Below are 19,043 nucleotides of genomic sequence, written 5' to 3' on the forward strand. Positions count from 1 at the left end.
AATAGTTGTGTTAATCCAGTTATAGTCTAAACAGAGGAGCCAGCAGTTTCTCTTGAAGAAATAAATAAAGGTGCAGAAGTTAATTAGACCGTAACATGCGCAGAGCGCTGCACAACCAATGCGGCTCCGTTGTTGCAAAGAATTAAGCTTAACTCACCCTGCAGTTTTAACAAATGGAGCTGGAAGACATTACCCTCTCAAGCCCAGAAGGAAAACGGCTCTCAGGAATGCGACAGGTCTAAGGCCAGTCCGTTACAGGAAGCGAAACTACACAAAAAGAGTACTCATGAAAGAGCACGCCCAGACTGCGCACAGTTGATCGGTTTTTATCAGACAAATCCAACTGACTGATGAACTAGGGCAGATTTCTCTGCAGATGTGGACCAGGAGGAATTTGTGAGTCACTGTGCAAGGGAAGTACTGGTAATTTAAGTGGAGTTGCTTAATTAAATTTATTATAAGTTATTGGGGTTACAGTCAGTGGTTTTTGTCACACTGGATAAAAAGTTAGTTGAAACATGAATCCAGATCCCATCACACATAAAGCAGATGAACGCATCTAAGTGAATATTAACTAAACCTCATAAAAATGCGGCTAAGTTAATATGATTATAATTTGAAGGGTAAAAATAGTATATTGACAATATGACCCATTTTTTTTAATCAAAGATTGAAAAAAAGTGATGACGGATAACAAAAAAGTATAGCGCGAGCTCTGCCTTAGTCCTCGATGTGGCCGTCGCATGTTCAATTCCAGCCTGTTGACCTTTGCTGCATGTCTTTTCTGTCTGTCATTACCCACTTTATTGTCTAACTACTCTCAAATAAAGACTGCTTGACTCTAAAAACCCTGGTAAACAAGAGATCCTTTATTAGTTTACTTCTTTATTTGATGTAAACTAAATGATTTGAGTAAGACTGACTGAATTTGTCATTTTAAACACAATGAATTCAGTTAAAAAACAACTTAATAAATTCAGTTGGATAGACATAATTTGAGTTGGTTAAACTTAATAAATTAAGTGGAATAAACTTGATTGAATTACTTGTTACCAATTTAAGCAATTCAGTTAAGTTGGTTCAACTCATTTCTTTTTACTGTGTACTACCTACAAAACATTTCCTAAATCTGTCGTATTCTCTCCCTTTCAGAGGCTGAAAAACTGGTCCATGCCTTTGCCTCCTCCAGAATGGACTACTTCAAAGCACTTCACATTGGATTCCTAACAAGATCCTGATGAGAATGTGCAAATGTAACCATATTACTTCCGTCCTCCACTTTCTCCACTGGCTTCCCATTTTCACCAGAATTAAATTCAAGATATCCTCCCTCAAACACAATACATCCATGGAAATTCTCCCAACTATTTCAAAAATCTATAAAACCCAACTCTCTCACTCTGCTCAAACTTTCTCTACATACCCAAAACCAAACTGAGGACTAAAGGGATAGGGCCTTCTCCGCTGTGGCTCCACGTCTATAGAATGCCTTCCCTGGCACTCTAAGGGAACCACAATCCACTGACATTTCTTTTTAGCAAAATTTTCGGTTTTTGTTGTTAGATATTTTTTTAAATCTCTTTTATTTATTAATTTATTTAATTGTTGTAATTGCTTGTCTTGTTTTTGCTCTTTGAAATCTATAGATATAAAGGGCATTATGAATAAAATCTATTATTATTTTAATAACAATAATTATTATTTACTTATATTGGATAACTCAACTCAGAATTGATCTGGGAACGCTTTTCCAATTCAGTACAGAAAAAGTCTGCTTTATTGCTTTGTAAAACACAGCTTTATTAAAGAAAAACCTGCACAGGGGAGAGAATGTGCAGCCAGACGCTATCAGACAAACTTTCTCAATACATTACAGAGAATGTCAGTTTTTATACACATCTATAGACGCCTAGGTGGCGCAAAACAATTCCTGGAAACTAAAAAAACAACACCTCTTAGAAGAAACAAACATCATGACAAATCGACCAATGCACAGGGTAAAGTGTGGTTTCCAATAACTGCTTTACTCACTTCACACCCCTAGAGTTCAATAGTTTAGACAGAGCAGGTGCAAATACTATTTTATCTTTGTCAGCAGCCAGGTGCCCCTTTTCAAAATCAGTTGCTGGGCAGAAATACATTCAAAATGGAACAAGCTTTGACACCTCAAGCTGATTTAGGAGAAGCTCGTAGGCTTTGTGGTTGGCGTTTTCTGTCAGCGATTTCCTGTAACCGGAACATGCAGCTCTGAGCAGAAAGACACTTTAACTTGTACAAGTAAAACACATATGATAAATGAATGAATAAACTGATTAATTGATTAATAGAAAGAAATAACAGTGTGAATAATTATTTCATTCCACAATCCGCTCAAGAGATCAATTCCCGGGACCTTCTTGCTACCAACTGTGCCACTGTATATAAATTAGTCACCTGACATAGCTGATAACAAACATGTCAACTGCATTGTAAGATGCTTGTTGGCCAGATGAATCCAACTAACAACTTATGTATATAAGTTCCATGGAAACTCTTTGATACCTCTGACCACCAACAAAAAACAGAAAAATCTTCACACAAACATGACAAAAAACTGAAAAATGCTTGAAACTGATAAGTGTTTGCACATAGGAAATGTTGTGATATATGTGTTCCTGTGTGAACCAGTATCTGAAACAGTTTAAAACATCCTGTTTATTTGTATATTAATTCTAATTTCTCAGAGGATATAATTCAACCTGTATATTGACAAGTATCAAATACTATAAATAAACACAGAACTAAACATTGTGCAAAATGAATTCTCCTCTGAAACTCATGAACATGGTAAAATGAATACTCACCAGAGAATTTTGCATGTTCCTAATGTTATAGAACAAAATGGTTTTATACTGGCCCTGCGACAGACTGGCGACCTGTCCGGGGTGTACCCCGCCTCTCGCCCGGAATGTAGCTGGAGATGGGCACCAGCAACCCTCCCGACCCCATTAGGGACAAGGGTGAACGGAAAATGGATGGATGGATGGATGGTTTTATACTGTAGATTTTTGTTTCTCAGCTTTCCAAACTGATTGAATAGTAGGCTGGTAGAAATCCAGTCCCCTGGGTTGAAAATCCTTTGAAGTGCCAGAAAAAAATATCCGAGAGAGAAAGGTTGTTCATCCATGAAAAGGCTGTTAATTAACCACCTTCTCTGATTGGCGCCTAATCTGTGAAGCCTGCTGAGTTAAAACACCACATAAATGCTTTGCATACATAAACGAGAAACAGTATCAAAATGCAACATGTAGATTATTGCAGATCACTCATGTGAATAACTATCTCCCTTTTGCTTCTACTCATAATGAATGAAAAGAGTGCATGTGGCTGTGAAGCTGATACCGCGCTTGTTGTTTATAGTTGCCAAATATTACCAGACAATGAGCTTCCTTGTCAGAAAGCAGAAAATTATCCAATACTCAAAGCAGTTCTGCATCATGGTGCACTAATAGAGGCTCTGTAGATCATACTTTCGCACAGGTGCAAACACCCCCACAGAATGCGGAAGAACACATTCATTTCTAAGATTTCTGGTCTGACAACAAAAACAAACAGGACTGTAGTGTGACTACTTTTATGAAACACTATTAACATGGCTTATTTCATCTTCCCTCCTTCACTTGCCAGGTGTCTGATAACACATTCAATACAAAATTGGCAGTAAAGTAATGGCTTCTGACATTATAAGCAGAACTCAATAGTGTTTGTTTAGCTTGTGGGTGTGAAAGCAACTCACTTTATTAAAGTTGGCAACACGGATGCAATTAATTTATAGACTGTCAATATCTGTAGTTAACAGCAGTGACATTATTTCCACAACTTCAAGTAAACACTGACATATTCCTTGGTTTGTGAGAAATAGTTATTTGTTTTTTAAACCAGCTAATTTACCATTTTTCACATTTTTAAACTTTCATTGAAAAATAAATGTGTCTTTTTTCTTTAGTTTGCACTGAGAGAAATGTCTTATGGTTTACATCTTTGCAGAAAATTATTTGGTACCTTTCTTTTGTTAAGTTAATTAATTCCTCATCAGAAGACATAACTACATGATATTTTGCCAGACTTTATCCACAATTGGACTCCCACTGGGATCCAGTCTGCACCATTTTGCAATAGTTGGGAACAGTCTGCAGAGCTTGCAAAACTTATGGTGTGAGGGAAACAGAACCAACCCAACCTCAAGAAAAACAGCTCTGCACTTTCTCCTGCACAGGCCCACTCAGAGGTGTACTACTAACAGTCACTAACAAGGCTATCCTGATATCTGTTGTAAATCACAACATGTAAAAAGGTTTCATCAACAACACATGCATTTTGCTTCTTACATAAATCTCTAGTTTTTCATTTAGTCCTTCATTCCACTTTCTTTCCTGGCAAACAGTCACCATAACACAATCTATAATTGGCCACCTCTCATTTAAATCAGTTGTGCCATTATACAGAGAAAAGTTCTAACCCTCGCCCTTTTATTGTTATTAATATGATGATGTTGATTATTATCCATCCATCCATCCGTCCATTTTCTAACACCCTTGTTCCTAGTGCTGGTGTCTATCTCCAGCTAATGTTCCGGGAGAGAGGCAGGATACACCCTGGACAGGTTGCCAGTCTGTCGCAGAGCAACACAGAGACAAACAGGACAAACAACCATGCACACAGACACTCACACCTAGGGAGAATTTAGAGAGACCAATTAACCTGACAGTCATGTTTTTGGACTGTGGAATCTGGAGTACCCGGAGAGAACCCACACATGCACAGGGAGAACATGCAAACTCCGTGCAGAAGGACCCCGGGCTGGGAATCAAACCCAGGACCTTCTTGCTGCAAGGCAACAGTGCTACCAACTGCGCCACTATGCAGCCCTTTGATGATGATGATGATAATTATTATTATAATATGTACATTTCACTATTTAAAAATTATACATTTGTAAAATCAGTAATAGCATTACTTTTTTTTTAATCAAACAACCTTATCCAGGACAAGGAAAGCTGAACAGATAAATGGAAATAATACAATTAAAGTTGCGAGCAACCTCGTGTGGCCCTCGCAGCCAAGCGCCGCTCCGGCCTATTGGCCTCCGTGGGGGTTCCCACACCGCCGCCCGCCAGCCACCGCAGAAGCTGGCACGCATTTTCCCCGCCCTTCCACTGGGCGATATACATGACTGCGTTCGGCAGCGCTCCCCGACGACTCACAAAAAATCTGGTGCAGATTGGTTGATGCAGCGAGGAGATATAGCTGATGTATTAACCTAGGGGGCGCAGTGGAGTCAAATTATATTTCAATACTGTTGGGCTCTTTAAAGGTGAACAAAGATCTTACAAATCGAGTTTGGTGCCAATCGGATCATCCATGTGTGATTTAATGACAATCGTATAAAAATGGGGAGGGACTGATATTTGCCATTTGGCCATGCTCACACAGTTCAACCAGCAGCGAGCATTCACAGAGTTCATCATATTATCATTTATGTCAGTTTGCACTACATTAAATCCATATAAAAAACAACAGTAAAAGTAAGACGTACAGCAGGAAAAACAGGTGACTTCCTCTCGGAAGTGGGCGGGGCTTAGACGACGTCAAACTATGACAATATAGGATTGTCAGGCATCCCACCAGGATCACTCATGCCAAGTTTGGTGCAGCTCGGTCAAAACATGTAGAATCTAGAGGCAAACATATGGCAACGGCGTTACAGGTCACTTCGCTATGCCCACCTGTTCTGTCAAAGCCGGTCGGGGTTGGAGTCCACAACATACCAACATGTCTTCTGTCTCTGGACACAGTTTCATGTTGATTAGGTCAAAGGGGTAAGATAGCGATTGTTCACAGTAAAACATGCCACTTCCTGTTCTCAGCGGGCGTGGCCTAAGTGATGTCATCATTTGACCATTGGGTATTGTAGGACACCCGGTGATGATCAATCACTGAAAGTTTGGTGCCTCTGTGAGTTTTTGTGTAGGAAATACAACAGTTTCTTTTTTCCTGGCGAGTAGGTGAACTTTGACCCCTGGTAATGCCCCTTCAGCATGCTCAAAAACTCACCGTTTTGATAACTTTTGATCGGACATGCCTAATGAATTGACTGACCAAGTTTGAAGCCGATCAATCGAAATCCCTAGGAGGAGTTCGATCAAATACGAAGGCTGTAGAAGTATTAAATGGGGACAAAATTGGAACTTCAATCCAAAATGGCCGACTTCCTGTGATACTTGCACTATGACATAAATTGTAATTTTTGAGCATCTGGGTGAGCTCTACAAGTGTACCAAATTTCACGTCTCTACGATGAAGTAAGAGAATATCAGAGGGTCTTTTGAAAGTGCTAGGTGGCGCTGTTTCTTTTGCGATTTTTGCGACAACCTTAAAATACGTACATTTTAAACAGGCCAAGTTTGGTGAGTTTGTGAATATGATAAAGCCCCCAAAAAGCCCCTTCTTTTGGGTGGAAGAATCGTAATACTAAGGAACAGTATGAAAACAATAGGCCTTCGCAGAGTTTTGCTGCTCGGGCCTAATAAGCACACCAAAATGACTGAGAACAAAGACATAAGTTGTTTCAGATTCTAAAGGAGGAAAACAATTTTATATTGCCTGTTCCAAATTTGCATTAAATCAATCTCACAATATCACAGCGAAAGCAAGTCAGTTAAATTAATAAAAGTGCTTTCAATATTTTACAATATATGTAAAATGCATCTGATTTTATACATTTTGTAAGTTTAGTTACAAAGTTAAGTTACAAATAGCTTTGAAGGTCAGTTATTCAAAGCTGCACAATGTAACTTTTATATATTTTTTTGCATATTTGTTAAAATTGCAAAACATCTGCAAATTTAACAATTGTTAATTGTTTTAACAATTGTTTTATTTATGCCTTATGCGGTGCACTAACCTAAGCGGTACATTGAGGCTTTTATTTAGAAATTTTCAGTAAGCTTAATATTAAATGGCCAGACTAATCCCATGTGTAACAGTGTTTGGGTTAAACCAGTGAATGTAATGCCCAAAACACCAGTTATCTGCTGTGGAAAAATGTGAAGGCTTTTACTTTGGAGGGTATGTGAAACATTGTGCAGAGTAAATTTAGAGTAAATTATCACATGAACAGAGCTGTTTATATCTTGGTTGCACCTTGGCGAGAGGAAGACTGAAACAAACCTCCCAAAGAAGAGGTTAGTAATGTATGTTTAAATAAACATACAACAAAGTTTTTTGGTGTATATTCATACACCAAAATCATCTTTAAAGTGTCTAGTTATAATATTCACCTTTGCATTTACAAAAATTGGTTTGGTGGTTTAAATACATACCATATTCTTCTAATTCCAAATTTCTTCCTTTTTAAGATTAATTTTGAGTGTGGTTCTTGATCTGTTGGACTTAGTGATGGCCAAATAAAGTATACAACAATGTAGTTATGAGAAAGATGGAATCCTTACTGATTTTGGTAGTGGTGGCTTAGACAGGGATAATCCATGCCCGATTCTGAATGCATATGATCAGTTCATGGGAAAAGAGGATGATCTCTCCCTTCCCCAGTCATGTGGCACTCTGTTAGCACCTGCAAAGTTTATGATGAAGGGAAAACTGTCTCTTTGATATACCCTTTAAAACTAAAGAGGATCCAAATGAGGTTCTGAGACAAGATGAAAAACCGCTGGTCCACTAGAAAGACAACATTTTCCTAGTAGAAACAAAAATGACAAAGAACTACACAGAGACTGATAGACTAATAGATCAATGAGCACATGAGAGGTGTAGACCTTCATGACCAAAACCCCTCAAGGTACAGAGTCATGATCAGGTCCAAGAAGTGGTGGCCCATCTCAAAATCGCACTGGTAAATAGGGTGACTGTAGCTTAGGAGGTTGGAGTTTATCTTGTAACTGGTGGGTGACCTGCTGGAACCCCCACTTTGTCTGTGTCAGTCATTGTGACCTTGATCAAGAGAACAATTCACCCGCCATGTCTGCCGGTGGTAGTCAGAGGACCTGGTGGTGCCAGGGTATGACAGCCTTGCTTCTGTCAAACTGTGCCAGGGAAGCTGTTGCTACAATATAGTAGCTTACTGCTATCCATGTGTGAATGTGTGTGTGAATGGGTGAATGACTAAATGTGGTGAAAAGCACTTTCAGGTCATTTGGGCTTGATAAAGAACTATACAAGTACAGGCCATTTACCTTTTAGATATTATTTTACAAATGTGTAATAGGAGCGATGACAGATTTGCTCACCTTCTCGCGAGTTGTAGCTTATTATCTTATGCAAATTTTTTGGCATAAGGTCAGTAGGTCATGGAAATAGATCTCAAATGGACACTTCTCTTCAAGATGTGACCAAGACACTTAACAGTCAGTCAATGCAAGAATCATTTCCAGAGATGTTGCTTTTTCACCGCCCATGCCTGGGAGAATGTCAAGGCTTTATTGCACATTGAGTGCTTCAAGAAAGATCATGGAAAGTAAAGAGGGGATGAAATAACCCAAGATTGAAGAATACCAAAGTCACCAAATGGTAAAAAGGAGCCATACAACTGGCCTTTGATTCCAGGTCTTGAGGTCCGGTATCCCTCAACTTGATCCATTTAATTCAGGTGTGTTGGACCAGGGACACACCTGAATTAAATGGATCACCTCCTCAGTATGCAGTCCAGTTCTCCAGAGTCCTGCTAATCACCTGATTCTGTATTGAAGCAGAGACGGATGGAAAAGATGCATGACCCTGGCCCTCAATCCCTGGAGTTGAAGACCCCTGGACTAAGTTTATTACTGTATGACAGTGTGACTGACAAATGTTCAAGATTTTCAGTAATATAAATGAAGGCCTCTAATATAGATGTTATCTTTATGATCTATGTTAATGGAATAACATAACACTACAACTGACTGAAGTTCAGTATAATTATACATAGACACTCAAGCACTCAAATTTACCATGGTTTAGAACAGGGGTATTCAAGAAAACTGTGAGGAGGTCCAGTTCAAAGAAATTTCCTCAAGCAGAGGTCCGCAATATCGTCTATTTGCAGTATGACAATATCGGAATACATGGTGTTAAAAAAAATAATAATACAGGTTAAAATAATTTCAAAGAAGTTTATTAGCACTGAAACACAGGATAACATTGTGTGGCTGCAGTTTAAATTAAAAATAACTAAATTATGTATTCAAAAATAAAGAAAGTGCTTAAGAAAAAATAGCAGCTTCAGTTTCCTTTTGTTTGAACAATCTCAATATTTCTGCTCAACAAAACAACTCTCAAAACACCTGAACTATTTCTCTTACAGATTTCTCTTACATCTGTCTTCCCCCAATTTCCCTTGCTCAGTGTGAGAATTGAGCTTTGGCTTGCCCTGCCAACATTTTAAATCTGGGCTTGAAGGAGGTCAGGGCCATTCTCATGCACATCTCATGCTCATTGGTGAGCTTGGAACGATATTTTGTTTTTATTATGTTCATTGTAGCGAACGCTGCCTCACAGCTGTATGTGGAGCCGAACATGGTCAAGATAAACAGGGCCACTTTTTTCAGATCTGGGAAAGCTGTCTCAGAAACCATCTGGAGCCAGAATGTGGTAGATTCGGTTCTTGCAAACTGCTCTTTCAGGGCCACATCTGCCTGGAGGTCAATCATTTGCATCTGGAGAGGCCCAGTGTTTGCCCACTTGAAATGTTGTGTGACATCATTTGTGAATGCTCTGACATCAGTGATGAGAAATGGATTCTGTATGAACAGGGTGAGCTCCTCTCCAATGCTGAAGCTATCAAAGCGTTTGCTGAAGTTTTCCATCAACTTGTCAACAAAGTCAACAAAAGAGGAGACATCTCTATGGCCCTGCACCTGTTCTTTCACTTTTGGGAAGTGTGTGTAGCAGAGGTGGGGACTCGAGTCACATGACTTGGACTCGAGTCAGACTCGAGTCGTTAAAATCACGACTTGAGACTTGACTTGAAAAAATGCTCAAAGACTCGGACTTGACTTTGACTTTCATGCCATTGACTTGGGACTTGACTCGACTTGAAGCTGTTTACTTGAAAAGACTTGATATTTTTTACTCAAAGTCTTAAAATTTAAAACACATTATTTATAAAGTGGCGTCATTAATTAATTTCACTCATTCCGTATCAATATGCGCAGACCGTCACTATGGTTTTCCTCTCTCCTTATGTATGTTTGTGTACGCAGCTGCAGCACAACCAATCAAATTAACAGGATTTGGACGTTTAAAAAACCGCGGCAAAGCTACAGAGCTCAGGGAACTAAATACGAAATAACCGCTCGAATATGCTTCCGCGAGTAATTTCTTTTGGCTACGTAGGTTATGAACTTTCGACTAAAAAACGAACTGCAACTTGTAAAACATGCAAGAAGAGAATATCGGATGGAGATGCCACGACGTCCAACTTTGTCCGGCATTTGAAGCTTCACAAAGATCGGTAGGTGGCACTTTTCTTTTGCTGTAAGATAGTTGACTTTAGCTAACTTCGTGTTAGCATGTGTACTCTGGGTTAAATTGGTGATTATTTACCATAAATCCGGTCCTTCAAATGCCTCCACAAATAATGTGCACCGTGTTAGCTCAGGAAGCCGGTGGATAGTGAGCGGGGCTCCGGAACAGAAGGCAGATTCTGGACCTGAACACAGGGAACAGAGCCTCTCTGTCCCATCATGATGATGAGCCGGGTCTAGTATCATCTAAGGATGGTTGGTGTATTTGAAGACATCTACGTTGGAAAATTATATTGACAATATATTGTTTACTGCAGTCAGTGCATTAAGTCAACTGTTTTTGACTTAATGCACTGACCGGCGTGACTGTCACATGTCGCACAGAACCCATTTCCAGATTTCTATCATTTGAGATAAATACATATTTTAAAAAGAACAAATGGTCTATTATTTGAATTTTATGTATAATTGCAAATTATAAAAAAAAATAATTCAGTATCAAGCCTTGAGGTTATGTACAGGAGCAGGTAGAACAACTACAACGTCAGCTTTGCTAATAGAAATGGGAGAGATGCCACTTAATCTCAGAAGATTACAGTTAAAGTCCAATTATTGGTGTAATTTAAAGGGCCATGATGGAAATCATCCATGTCAAGACATTTTAAAATCTAGTTGGGAAAAAGAAAAGAAGAAATTAAATTCTTTTGGATGGGAGATAGAAAATGTTATAAAAGATTTTGGTTTATCTGATATAAACATTAGTTGGAGAAAAGGAAAGGAGAAAACATTTCAGATCCATATTTGGTTCAATCATATTTAGATAGTAAGTATTATGGATATGCCCAAGTTTTTACAGATGCGTCTAAAAACTCAAATAGCAGTAATGGGGTATCTTTCATTGTTCCAGAATTCAAAGTTAAAAAATGTAAAAGAATTACTGATGGAGTATCAGTTTATACTGGAGAGATGATGGGAATTATTTTAGCTTTAGGATGGATTGAGGAAGTCCGTCCATTAAGAAGCATAGTATGCTCTGATTCAAGTTCTTCATTATATTCATTAAAAAATAATCATGCTATTAGTAGACCGGATCTTTTATGAGAAATTCAGTTAATAACATATGGAATTCAAGCAATGGGGTTATTAGTTATATTTACATGGATACCATCACATATAGGAATAAGAGGGAATGAGTTGGCTGATAAATATGCAAAACAAGCTTTAAAATATAGTGATATTGATATATTAGTTCCATTTAGTAGAGAAGAAATCAAATCTATTATTAAACAAAAGGTTAAGGAAAGATGGCAGAGACAGTGGGAGGAAGATAGAACTGGTAGATGGCTGTACAGTATTCAAAGAAAAGTTGGTGCAATGAGGAGAACGGGGCGAAATAGAAAAGAGGAAACAGTTATATCTAGGTTGCGTTTTGGACACAAGGTTAAACAGTAATTTATTTAAAACAGGAAAACATCGAACTGGAAGTTGTGATTTTTGTGGTCAAGAAGAGACAGTAAAACATGTTTTGTTGTTCTGTACCAAATATTCTGTTGAGAGAAGGAAATTAGTTAGCCGGTTACAAGAAAATAAATTACAGTTAAATTTACAAGATATTTTGGGAAAAATTTCTAATTCTAAAGATATAAGTTATTTAATTAATTACCTTAAGAAAACAAAATTGATAGAAAAGATTTAAGTGTTGTTATTTTATTATTATTATTTATTATTATTATTTTATTTTTATTTATTTTTTATTTATTTATTTATTTTATTGTTTTGGTTGTTTTGTTTTGTTTTGAGGGGGGTGTATATAGTTAGCGTCCCGATCCACACTCCATTCCAGTAGATGGCGGTAATGCACATCTAAAAGTTGTTTGCCAACCGCCATAAAAAAGGAAAAGAAGAAGAAGAAGACAAAGAGGACGGCACGTGGTCTGTTTGGTTGAATGTTTGAGTGTTTCTCTAAAAATATCTTCAGTCCAGCTTAAACTAGTTTATCAACGAGCCGTTAACTGCTGCTGAAGAAACATTCACAGAGTTTAAAGAAATCATCGTCAAGTCGGAGGAAGAGATGGATGATCATCGCAGACTGCTGGATTTCTCCCGGAGGCCCCAGATAATCTTACACCGAATAGGTAGGAACCACCAGCGTTTGGATGCAGGTTAAGGTCTAAATGTCTACACCTTTCTGTATGAGGATCATTTTAGTAAATGTTCTTTTCCCGTATAAATGTTTTGTTAACCGGTAAATGAACGCAGGAATCACAATTACGCTGTGAAAATGGCTTATTGATGTAGAGAGAAAATGGAGCCAATAACCTTTTTTATGGCTTTTCCTCCTTTAACTACACGAAGCTGAAGTTGGTTTGGGATTTGTGAAACTTTTTTCTGATTTGTGAAACTTTACGTAACAGACGGCTGCAGAAGATCTTTCCTTCCAACAACCATCTCCATCTACAATAACTCTTGGAAGAATTCATGAGTAACACCAACATTTAATTTCCCATTAGGATTAATAAAGTGGTTTTGAATTAGAATTGAATTGGAATTTTAAAAAACTGCATGGAACAAGTGTGAATAGTAATCTAAACTTTAGTGAAGTTTCACAAATCCCAAACATAAATTAAAATATTCTGCTATTAGAGAAGAATAATCTAGTCCAGGTTTTAAATACGTAGTTGTTGTAGTTTTGGCATTAGAGCAGTTTTAATATGAGCTGGATGCAAAGATGGGTAAAAACGGCATTTTATTGAAGTCCCACAAATCGGATAAAAGTTTCACAAATCACAAACATGGTTTTAAATATTCTGCTGTTAGTTGAAAATAATCTTGTCCAGGTTTCAAGAGTTTAGGTGTTATGGTAGTTTGGGAATTTGAGCAGTTATACTATAACAGAGATTAAAAAGTGGTGAAATCAACCTTTATTGAAGTTTCACAAATCAGAAACATGGTTATAAATATTCTGCTGTGAGAGCAGATTAACCCAGTCCAGGTTAGAAGAGTCTAGCTGTTGTAGTTTTTAAACTAGACTCGATTAAAGATGTGGACGGCAGTGAAAAATTAAGTGGACTCGCCCTTTAGCCATTTGCTGAATCAGAAGCTGGAATAGGAAACCAACTTCAGCTTCGTCCAATGATCTCAGGTAATTACTAATTGGAACGTGCATATATAAGCTAGTAAAGCCTTGCAAAGCAAACAGCATGAAACAATAATAGAGGTGTTATTATCTGTCAAACTAAACCTCATATAAAAGTCCAATCAACAAGCCACTGCTGCATTGAGGTGATGTTTCATACGTAGGTGTAACACATGAGAAAACCCGGATTGTGACAGACGACGTGGAGTTTCAGATAATATCAAGTGGCCTAGGCTCTCCCTATTAAAAGTACCCAGGCAAGTCTGGCTTAAAATTATGAAACAGAAGTAGTATACAAAATATATTTTATTTATACATACTTTTATAATATTAAAAATAGACTTTATTATTCTAATTTAAAACCCAATGAAGCACAGCAACCCAGAACAAACACTAGGAGCAGTCTGAGACTTAAAACAACTGCAAACCAAATTAGTAGCACACACCACACACTACAGGATGATCGGTTACGAAATCGCAAGCGACAATCTTAGAGAACGATCAACGTTCTAAAATTGTCGTATGGAGAGGGGGGGAGGGGATTGTGTAGTGTGAACTATTGCATCGGGTGGTCGATGTGCCCATCTTCTCTATTTAAATCTAATTATTACTATAGGGCAACATGATATACAGACTTTATAATCTGCACTCTTTTGGTTGAATGCAGTATTTATTTCCACTTTGGCTTTATGTTGTTTAATTTTTGTTCAAGTAGATTTTTTTATTAATGGAGACTGAGAATCCATTTTATTTATGGTTTTGGTTGTTTTGTTTTGTTCATCAGTTCCAGTGTTAAGTGTTCTTTTGAAAATAAAGTGTATCATTTTGTGTTTGTATATTTATATGAATATGTATTGATATTACTAAATAACATATAACAAAAAATTATGACTGGTTGTGTGCTTTGTAAAATAATCATAATACAGAAATATCAACACATTCTATTCTGACTCTATTCTGTTTTCCCCACTAAGAATAGTTAAATATGCTCAACCTTATATCAGTCATTCAGAAATACTTTAAAAATCATTTCCTTGTAAATGTTGCTATGACAGCTGTTTTAATAAGGTTTACAGAAAAATTGTGAATATCTGTTTAGTATTTATGCGAGTTATGATTGATAAATGCGCTGATACGTCATTGAGTCTGTTAAACATAAAGCTGAGTGGAACGGTTGACCGCTCCAAGATGGCGGCTCCTTAAATCTCTTCAGCGATAATAGGCAAGAGCGGTCCATGAGGCGTTTATTTATATGTCTATGGGGAAAAGGGGCAAAATGACGTATGGGCAAAGGTGCATTCATGGGCCCAATATGGGTGGGAATTTACAGCTACTTCATGTAAACACATTTTTCAACTAATACACCAAACAGTTACATAAATTAAAGAAGTTCAATGTCCAAACAACTTGAAAATTGCTTTTATAGTTTATTTTTTCCAGTTTGACAAGCAAATAACAAAGATCAAACTTTTCATTAGTGATGTGTTGAGTAATCCAGGAGGATTTTTATGAAGCGCGTAAAACAGAGAACTCACCTAAACCTGAGCAGTTAAAGTTTTTATTTTTTAGTAATAAATCGTTGTCCCTGGTGACATAGCGAGTAACAAGCCAATCACAACCCTCTTTTCTATTTGTTTCTAGTTTTCTTTTGGATCCAGCCATTGTTTCATACAACCAGATTAATCAGAATTTATGTATCGGAATCACAAACATTTTAAACTTGTTTATTCATTGTAAAGCTTCATGTTGTTTTCACGTTGCCTATTTTACATATATTGTCCAGTTGATGTCACATTAGAGCAAATGAAGCACCGCGGTGCATCGGCTCATGAGTCGAATGATTGGATGGAGTTCCTCAGGGCTTTTAAAAAAGTGGACTAAAATGAAATTTGAATATAATTTATAGTATTTGTGTCAGGTTTGACACCTATTAAAGACAAGTTGAACAACACAGAAAAGACAAGAGAGTTAGATTCTTTTGTACTCGCGAGGAGAACGGACAGAGATGTGTTTACAGTTACAAATCTCCAACCGCTCTGAAACACATTTGTCCACTCCTCTCTTTTTATTACTTTCAGAGTCCCTATCACAGAGAGCACTGCAACTCTAAAGGGTGGGGACAAAGCATTTTAGTTGCAGTGCTAATGACAATCACTAACTAAACACATGTTACCTTGCATTAGAACACAGAGTAAAAACAGAACAGGTCGTATATCTTCAAGGCGACGATTCGTCAGCTATCTAACCGTTCAAAGGAAGAAGAAGTCCTGGTGAGCAATGAACCCCGTGAGCACGGTTATCACTGCTTCTCTTCAGGGAGGCCCTCTTGTGAAGACGGTGATAAAGTAGATCAAAACATACAGAAACAGTCTTTATGTTTAGGGAAAAGAAAACAATCAAGGAACATCAAATATGAAACACTATTGTTATAAAGGAAACAACAAATATATGATAATATATACATTTCACCTAACAATTTGTTTAAAATCCGTTCATTTGAGAATTCTCCAAATGTCAGCTGGATATGTCGATTCATCTATATCTCTGTCTACGCTCTTGAATTTTCAAATGGATTTTTGTTCATTTCTGCCTTAAACGATTTACTTCAGTAAAGGTAACAATTACTCTTTTGCTCTATTTTCTTGTCCAGATTCCCTGAAGTGTAACGTTTATAACCAGGAGAGGAGATCCACTGTGGACCAGGAGGAGTTGGAACCTCTGCAGGTGAATCAAGAACAGGAAGAGCCAGAAGATCATCAGATAAAAGTGGAAGAGAAAGACGTTTACTGCAGTGAAGATGAAGAACAGATTGAATTGAAACAGGAGACTGATACCTGCATGGTGGTTCCTGTTGATGAGCAAACAGACCATATTGAATCAGAACCAAACAGGAACCAAGTCATCTTCCAGGAAGCTGAGAACCAAAATCAGGAAAGAAGAAAACCTTTCTCATGTGTCATCTGTAAAAAGCGTTTGACTTTCAAATCTGATTTTGATGCTCACATGAGAACTCATACGGGTGAAAAGCCGTTTACATGTGTGACCTGTGGAAAAGGTTTTAGTCGAAAACTTAGTTTAACTGAACACATGATGATTCACACTGGTGAAAATCCGTTTTCATGTGTGAACTGTGGAAAATGTTTTAGTCACAAACAGAATTTAACTCAGCACATGATGATTCACACTAGTGAAAAACCATTTTCATGTGTGACCTGTGGAGAAAGTTTTAGTCACAAACAGGATTTAACTCGGCACATGATGATTCACACTGGTGAACAGCCGTTTTCATGTGTGAACTGTGGAAAAAGTTTTAGTCAAAAACAGCATTTAACTCAGCACATGATGATTCACACTGGTGAAAAGCCGTTTTCATGTGTGAACTGTGGAAAAAGTTTTAGTCGAAAACAGCATTTGACTCAGCACATGATGATTCACACTGGTGAAAAGCCGTTTTCATGTGTGAAATGTGGAAAAGGTTTTAGTCGAAAACTTAGTTTAACTGAACACATGATGATTCACACTGGTAAAAAGCCGTTTTCATGTGTGAACTGTGGAAAATGTTTTAGTCACAAACAGGATTTAACTCGGCACATGATGATTCACACTGGTGAAAAGCCGTTTTCATGTGTGAACTGTGGAAAATGTTTTAGTCACAAACAGAATTTAACTCAGCACATGATGATTCACACTGGTGAAAAGCCGTTTTCATGTGTGAACTGTGGAAAATGTTTTAGTCACAAACAGAATTTAACTGAACACATGATGATTCACACTGGTGAAAAGCCGTTTTCATGTGTGAACTGTGGAAAAGGTTTTAGTCGAAAACTTAGTTTAAGTGAACACATGATGATTCACACTGGTGAAAAGCCGTTTTCATGTGTGAACTGTGGAAAATGTTTTAGTCACAAACAGAATTTAACTCAGCACATGATGATTCACACTGGTGAAAAGCCGTTTTCATGTGTGAACTGTGGAAAAAGTTTTAGTCAAAAACAGGATTTAACTCGGCACATGATGATTCACAATGGTGAAAAACCATTTTCATGTGTGACCTGTGGAGAAAGTTTTCGTCACAAGGTGAGTTTAATTCACCACTTGAGGCGTCACACAGGTGAAAAGCTGTAGAAGTATTTTCCATACATGTCCTATGTTGAGGTTCACTATAGAACTGATTTTTTTTTAAACTAGAATGAAAGACTGGAGGGGTTTCATGTCTATAAAGCTGAAAATTGTTGTATTTGTTAAATGTGATCATTTGGATACTTGGAGATGTGCAACCATGACACATTTTCCTTCAGAGATGCTTTCTTGTTCTTTTTGGTATATTCTGTATCAAAAAACAATAATGATAAACTGTATGTTATTGTATTAACATACTGTTTATGTCAAACTGTATGTTGTGTGTGTACAACGTGAAGAGCAGAGGACTCAGCACACAGCCCTGAGGAGTGCCAGTACTGATCCTGATAGATGAAGAGGCTTGGGGGCCCACTGACTATTTCATGCATTAACAGAGTTTGACCGGACATGGCCTCCCTTCCAGAACATTCTCACATGATTGGACTTGAGGGATTGATTTGTATTATTCTGTACCATAGAGAGAGTTTGTGGGGTTTCTTTTTGTAGTTTTTTAAATCAACAATAGAATGTACAGAATTGAGTGTTTTCAAAACATCTGCAAAAAAAGTATTTGTGATAGTTTTGTCTTTAAAGTAAAATGAGATTTCTTTCAAATTATTGTAACCAGTTTTACTCAACCTAATTAAAATCTTTTCAAATGAAAGAAAATGCATTTGTACTTTAAAGAAAATGCAAGATTCACCACAAACTAATTTTCATGCATTGATTGCACAAAGTACATGTGATTATTTTCAATTATTTGCTTTTTTTCTCTAATTTTAGCAACTGATGGGTTGCCGGTTCAAACTCCCCACATCCATCTCAGTTGTTGAGTCCTTGAGCAAGGCACCAAACCTGCCTTGCCTGCTGTTAGTCAGAAGTCCGATGGCGCCAATTGTGTAGCAGCTTCTATCAGTCTGCCCTGCTCAAAAAGACAACCATACACAAGTTATGTCAAAAAGATGCATTACAGAAACTACTGCCGATCAATTTATTCAGGCTGTTCCTTCAACTGCTATACACTCCTGTACTTCTCTGAGTGATTTAACAGACAAGTTTATTTTTACAATTCAGAAGGTTTTATTGACACCATTGCTCCTGTTACTACAAAAGTAATCTCTGGGAAACGTAAACCACCTTGGAGAAATTTTGAGTCAGTTAGAAAAGGGAAAAAAAGAGTCCCGGAAAGCAGAACGTCGGTGGCGTAAAACTAAAGTACAAACCCATTTAGATATCTTCAAAGATAAACTGAGAAATGCAAGAGTTTTTTTTTTTTTTTCCAAATGTCA

The 19,043-nt window shown here is 37.5% G+C and overlaps 1 protein-coding gene across 1 annotated transcript; it reads left to right on the forward strand.

The window, feature by feature from the left end:
* The first annotated feature begins 12,337 nt into the window (after positions 1 to 12,337).
* LOC114148863 (gastrula zinc finger protein XlCGF57.1-like) lies at positions 12,338 to 18,126 on the forward strand. The gene is made up of 2 exons (XM_028024352.1): positions 12,338 to 12,634; positions 16,286 to 18,126. Exons 1-2 carry the CDS (start codon positions 12,571 to 12,573, stop codon positions 17,758 to 17,760), a joined length of 1,539 nt encoding a protein of 512 aa, XP_027880153.1. The 5' UTR covers positions 12,338 to 12,570; the 3' UTR covers positions 17,761 to 18,126.
* Positions 18,127 to 19,043: the final 917 nt, after the last annotated feature.

The sequence above is a fragment of the Xiphophorus couchianus genome, chromosome 7 (assembly GCF_001444195.1).
Source record: "Xiphophorus couchianus chromosome 7, X_couchianus-1.0, whole genome shotgun sequence".
Lineage (NCBI taxonomy): Eukaryota > Metazoa > Chordata > Actinopteri > Cyprinodontiformes > Poeciliidae > Xiphophorus > Xiphophorus couchianus.

Coding starts and splice junctions, on each gene's coding strand:
- LOC114148863 (XM_028024352.1), top strand. CDS start 12,571: ATGGATGATCATCGCAGACTGCTGGATTTCTCCCGGAGGCCCCAGATA. Junction 12,635..16,285: donor GATAATCTTACACCGAATAG/GTAGGAACCACC, acceptor TTTCTTGTCCAG/ATTCCCTGAAGTGTAACGTT.